General features: G+C 39.8%; 1 protein-coding gene across 1 annotated transcript in view; it reads left to right on the top strand.

Moving 5' to 3' along the window:
• Nucleotides 1-5371: 5371 nt before the first annotated feature.
• Nucleotides 5372-6892, top strand: part of nlrc5 (NLR family, CARD domain containing 5) — a 45498-nt gene continuing 43977 nt past the window's right edge. The window contains 2 exon segments of the mRNA XM_056416289.1: nt 5372-5588; nt 6354-6428. Coding sequence (XP_056272264.1) covers nt 5372-5588; nt 6354-6428 — 292 coding nt within the window.

Genomic DNA, 6892 nt, shown 5'->3' with positions numbered 1-6892 from the left:
GGTGGCGGCTTATGTCTGTGAAGAAAGTCAAACAGTAGAAATCTTAGAATTTTGTTTTCTGTTCATGTCATTGAACACAACCAAAGTTCCTGGTGTTGTACTGAACAGCTAATACATTCACACCAAAATAATTATGTTGCATAATTACAATAGGCCTTAATGTTATTCAGTTACTAATACTATATTATGTACATACATCATCTAATGCACATGTTTTGGTCTAGTAGGATAGGTCCTTCCTCAATTGCTCTTTCTGAGGTTTCATGCATTTTTACCCTTTTAAAGTCAGAATTGGGGTTCTCAGGTTTCTTGTTATATTTGTGGGTCAGTGGTTAGCAGATCCCTCTTTTAATCTGGGGGTTGGCAATTCAATCCCCGCCCTAGTCAATGTGTACTTGAGCAAGACGCTTAGCCCTGAATAGCTGCGTCTATGGTGTATGATTGTAAGTTGCTTTGGATAAAAGCGTCAGCTAAATAACATGTAATGTAATATATCTTATGCTATACAGATCGTGAAGCCCCTTGAGAAAAAATGTTTGATTTGGGCTATATCCATACAATTGACAATATTTGACTAATCAGTCGTAGTTGTTATTGAGCTCGGTCATAATTGGATGCACACAGATTAACATGAATACAAATGTAATCAATGGTAAAGGTTGTACATACCGTACACTTCCCCTTTGAGAAAAGATTGTTGTACTCCAAACCTATTAAAAACAGAAGGATTTAGTCAGTGCAGGAAACAACCAAAATCAATTACTAAAATATAACTTATGTATACACATACTATATTATATATTTTAGGTACTTTCAAAAAAGTACGTATATAAAATGAAATCTTGTGCAAGAGGAAAGCACAAAGTGAATGAATTTAAATGGCACTATATTTGATCAACTAATTTCTAAAAACATGAATACATCTCAACGGCACCATGCATCCCAGTAGACCACCTCACCACAAGCAGGAACTCCACTGGTCTTCCACCACACTCCCAGAGGCTGTCCATGGACCCCTTTTATTCAGTCTGATTTGCTTACAAAGCAAAGGTTCAAGCAGGCTTAAGTGCCAAATATGGTGAGGATGATAGCTGAGTCTTAGGCATTTGAAATATTTTGTTGCACCTAAGTAAGCAACTTTTAAAACACACACACACACACACACACACACTTGTATGCACATATATATATATATATATATAAGCAGCAGATGGAATGATTAATTAATTAATTTCATATAAATAATATTATTTTCTTTTTCACCCAACATTAAGCTGTGGTGTTATCACTCACATCTTAAGGTGTGAACAACTTTTGAGATATTTGATCTTTGCACAATTTTAATTGAGATTCAAGAACATGTTGTCACATTTTTAATTAATATGAGGAACTTGAAACATTTGATTGCTGACAGATGGACAGTAAATATATGAGGGGGTAGATGACAGTTGACACCAGATCTTGAATTCTTTTGTACTTGCACTTGTTTGGTAATTTCTTGCCTTCAAATAACTCTGCATGTGCTGAGGTGAGTACAGAGGAGAGGGTTAGAGAATGATTTAGTTCTTATCAAGATTAGGGGCACAGTCGTTTTGGTATTTGTTTTGACATGAGGTGATAATGTCATCCTTTATTGACTGGGAAGCAACATGTGCACATGTAAAGTACCAAGATATGACTTACTATGTTACCTGTTTTTAATAACTAAATAAACAGAAAATTAAAAAAAATTGGGTGTAATTATCTAAAATACAATATTTTAAATTGCACATTTATTGTTGTCTTTCCATGATTTCACAGTAATGTCAGTGTCTCCTTAAATGTAAACTCCAAGCTTTATGAAGTCTCCTTAGAGTATTTTACATTTCATTCGTTTGCTTCAGTTGTCCGAGTTGCCAGCTAACTTGCGGTGCAATGAGAAACACATGCTATGTATATGTGAGACACATTTGTTGGGGCCCCTCTGTCATAATCCATCATGAAATTTGAGATGTTCTTCAAGTTGCTGTGTTGGATGGAAAGGAGTAGGCATGTCATCGAAGAGTGGGAGGGTGCGAGGCTCGCCGTGGATTGGTTGACTGTATATTGATTAAACATGAAGAATGTTTCGAATGTGGAATACTGGTCGAAACATTCTGAGAAATATTGTAAGTGTTGATTTGCCTTGGTTGTCACAATATGTCTGTATTGGTGAAAACACGGGAGAATCCAAGGAGAGAAAAACCAAAAAGTGAAATAGTTAAGTCACATCAGGAACAGTAAAAATAGATCTAGTCTTTTGGTGCTATCTCATTGAATAGGATTTTCACTAAAATCCCATTTCTGCCAACTATGCTCCTTTGGGAAAATCAACACATTTGCTAACTGTCAATGTGTGAATATAAATGATTATGGGATATTCCAGTAATGGTTTGCAGGCAGTCGCAGTGAGCATGCAGCTGTTTGATGGCTCAAAGCAAAGCCCACCCACTCCAGGCTTTACCTCACTTGGTCAGATGCAAAGCTTGTGCTATTTAGGCTGCTTTGATAAGAAAGAGATCAAACTTTTCCGATCGATTTATGCTCACCAAGCATGCTGATTACATGATGGACTTCCGTAATACTTGACTGAAATAATTACAGCATTTAAACAAACTATTGTAAACACATTTAAAAACTTGGCTCAAATGTGTTACTAAATCAATTAATTGATTAATCATTTAAAATCCGTGGTGGCTCCTATCCCCAGGGAAGGGGAACAAAAGAGATTGTCATCATCTGCTCATTCTGTACATCAGGCTGCCTGTGTTGAGAGCAAAACCCATGAATCATTCTTTTTTTAAATAAACGTGTTAAATTTGTTTTTCACACATTTTTTCTTGGACGTTTAAACTTGGTGAGCTGCATCTATCATTACGCCAACTCCATGTAACTAGATAGGTGTCAGGGTACTGAGAAGGAAGAGAGAGGCTGCGAGGTCAGGTTTGACGGCGTGGTGGGGGTGGTGGGGGTGGGACTGGTGAGGCACATGGACAAGCCAGTTGATGAATCTCCTGTAAAAGGTCAGTCTGCTGAGCAGTTACCAAAGTGAAATACAAAAGTGAAGAACAGCTTTGACCGCTCATGGTGTTATCTATTTGTGTCTCAAAAAGTCAAAAGAAAAGGAACTGCATCCATCTCACAAGAGGCTTGACAAGTGATGAGCAGACATCTTTTTGGTTCAGTTTCCCTGAGGGTACTGTGAACCTTCAACTTGAATTGAGGTTCATGCGTTTTAATACAGGTGGATTAGATTCAAACTGCACAGCTGCAAACATGTTGAGCCATAGCTAAATAGTCTCCTCCCCCTCTTGCAGTGGATGCTGATTGCTAGCTACTTGCACATGTGCCTGACACTCTATACCAATTCTATTGCAAGCGTAAACGTTTTGCACCTCGCTGTCCTGAATCAATCCTTTCGAAAGGCAGAATATAACAAACCCCCTGATCACTAGTACAGCTTTGATATAGCTTGAGTCATGCAATCACAATGGATTTTGGCTGTGAACCAGACAGATCTGCTCAGGAAATGCCCCCTCACACACTTTCTTTCATTGATAAAAATTACTAAGGCTTCAACATGGGTCATGGCACAAGATTCACTCACAAGCAAACCCACTGGCAAATAAAATGAAAAGAAAAAAAAGCTGACCAAAGAGGATGCATTGTTCATGATGTTTTAAAATGCATCCTCTGTTATAGACAACAATACAGAGAAACTATTGTATACCTAAATAGTAACAGAACACAATACAGTTTGTTAAAAATGAATGGAAATGGAAAGATAAATGATGAGATAGAAAACAGAAGAAAAACACCAATACACAATGAATATAAGGAACTAGAAACAACTCAATTAGGTTTCCACTCGGGGCTTTCAGACAGAACAGGATTAATCTGAGTCCGAATCGTGACCATCATCTGGACCCAGTGGCGGCTCCTGAAAAAATTCTCAGGGGGGGCAATTTTTTTGATAATGATTAACCCTCCCAAAACCACAGACCTTCAGACAGCTGTCTATGTGTAGCTTCGTCACAATGCCATCAAGTCATGTGACTCCAGTCAGTGTGATGACTGTGACTGAACTCTGTCTGTGAGCTTGTCGTTAGTTCATAAGCAGACAGAGAGTCTGAGGCCGTCTGTGAGCTGCTGTCACTAATCCAGCTCCTGGTCTTTGATTTGGTGATTTCTTTCAACAAGATTTAAATAATTATAATAATAATAAATATGAGATCCCCATTTGTGACTCCTGCATCTGTGCTTTTTCAAATAATAGAAGAAATACAATTGCAATCACTTTCAAGTAAACCAGATTGCTCCACCAGACAAGAAAAAGCTCAATGTTGAGCTTTTGTTTTGAAGGGCAACAGCAGAAAAGCCGAACTCACGGAGGTAAGACCTGGCAAGTCGCCAAGAATCTCGGCTGTCGCGCATGCGCAACTTGCTAATGCCGTAACGTAAACATTTACACGAAGGTACAGGCATTTCAACATTTATTTATTCATGACTTAGTTTTATGTCGGTGTACTTTGACCGTGTGTAATATGTGAAGTTATCAATAAAGGTCTTTCTGCATTTCCCCTGCGCCTCACCTGTAGTCCTACGTTCCTCTTTCAGGGAGCACAGCTGAGAACACAGCTGTCAGAGAACCCGTTTACAGGTGTTCTTTAACATCAGGCGGAGATCTTTTCTGACTTCGATCTTCCAGTCAGGAAGAAAACGTTTCAGAAGAGACTTTAGAAAATGTTCGAGAATGAGGAACAATGTGTTTCTGATTTTATTTTCATTTTATTTTGGAGAGCGACAGGGAACGTCTCCGAGGTCGACCGGTCGATCGCGATCGACGTGTTGGCGACCACTGCTCTAGGAGGTCCTACTTCTATTGTTGCCGATGTGTCTTCATTGTTACGCCGACCGAAAGGAGTCTCTTTCAAAGAAAGAATTGAATCGCTGCTGTTGCCCTGAGCACTGGCCGACTGAATACGCCTCTGTCGAAGCTGTATGACGCACTGAGACGCTTTTACGTCGATTAATTATGACAAGACCTGGAGGGGCGACTCCTCCCGGAAGCCATAGAGAATGCATTGAGAGCTCTGTTTTGTGAAAAAAATGGGTTTAACATTGGAGTCAATGGGAGAGGTCTGGGGCGATTTTCATTTCGCCCAAAGTCGCCCCAGAAGGGGCGTGGCCATTTGAAGCACGACTTTAGGCGGACTGAATGACTGTTACCTGATTGGACAATGACATACAGAGGCAGAGCAGACGTCTAGTGGTAGAATGCGACTCTTTTTTCTTTTCTTTTTTCTTTCTTTTTTCTTTTCCCCCTCGGCAGTGCGTCGCCCCAATCGCCCTTATGGACAAGCCGCCCCTGCCTGGACCTAACCCAGTAGGTGTGTCGCCACAACCTGAGAGAGAGGCTTTGTGCCAGAAATCTCACGTTTTTCGCAAAAGCGAAACCAAAACGTTCCCGGCAACTCCCTTTGGTTTCGTTTGGAAAGAAGTGCTACTTTGGTTGCAGAGAGATCGCAGTCTGGAGTCTAGGCTCATGTCAGTGGCTGGATATGGAAATAGTGAGTAGAAAATGATGCTCTAAATGTTCAGTCCTCACTAGAGTCGACCTATAGTGGCCTATGTGCACACACAAGGCAGGAATCATGTCTAAAGGGGTCATGTTGCAACAATTACACAGAGCATGAATTGTGGTTGTACTGGAATTAAAGTCTTTAATGGAAGGTCCTTCCATTGCAGGACTGATTGGGGTGTGGCCAGCAGAGCCCTCAGTATTTCACCTGTGCTGCATTTTTTTTTAAAACTTTAATTCACAATAAACAAAATAAGAGTCCAATCAGTATAATAGGCAATATTTAACAGACTAAATTCAACGCCTCTTCTTCCACCACACACTCCATTCCCAAAGCAGTTGTTGTTGACGTTGTGCTGCTGCTGTGTATTTGCATATGAAACACACCCAGAGCCGCTCCCAAAAGTGGCTGACCAGGAACTTTAATACAATGTAAGGCAAGTGATCCTGTAGTCTGTGTTTGGGTAGAAGCTGTTTCTTCCACTGTTGTTTGACAAAGCAAAATAGGGAAAGTGAAAATAAAAGACAACCGTTGTACAGAATCACTAGAAAATGGTATGACTTTAGTTTCCCTTTGGGAATCCCCGGCCTTTCCTTGATATTTATTTTGTTCATCTCCAGATGATTTAGAAAGTAAGAGTATAAGAACTGTGTGCAACACATGCAACATTCTTGCAGCACCCTTGGTAGTAATAGTCATTTGGGATATTTTCGAGTCATTTTTATAGTAGTTTTCTTTCTTTCTGCACTGTAGGTGTTTGTGAACATTCTACTCCCAGTGTAACGGATGGGAAGCCTTCAGACCAGCTCATCAAGCGTCCACGGATTGGTAGAACACGCACGCACACACACACAAACACACACACACATGCACACACACACACACACACAGTGCTTCAACATAACGTGGCAAGTGGCCATGAATCCATGGGTGTATGAAGAGACGGGGATACACTGTGAACAAACTGTGAACAGGTCACATCATAAATCAAACAGGGTCGTTTCTTTTTGTAATGTGTAAATATTTAATATTTCTCAAACCTTCTCAGAGTTTTGTTGTTGTTTTACATTTGAATGTAAAGTAATCAATGCCAGAAAAAGAGACACTAAATCACAAATGTCCTGAGTTACATGGAAAGAACTAGTGGGTGACGATATCAGATTTATTATAGTTTGTAGATTGATAAACATTTCAAATAATCCGCCAATTCACACTGTTTGTTGCACGGTCTCCGTCTTTAAATTGAGCTTCTGTTGCGAGTTTCATTACATTGTTAAAAGACACTTTTACAA

Source organism: Pseudoliparis swirei, chromosome 6 (genome assembly GCF_029220125.1).
Source record: "Pseudoliparis swirei isolate HS2019 ecotype Mariana Trench chromosome 6, NWPU_hadal_v1, whole genome shotgun sequence".
Lineage (NCBI taxonomy): Eukaryota > Metazoa > Chordata > Actinopteri > Perciformes > Liparidae > Pseudoliparis > Pseudoliparis swirei.
This window is presented reverse-complemented; position numbering and strand designations above follow the sequence as displayed.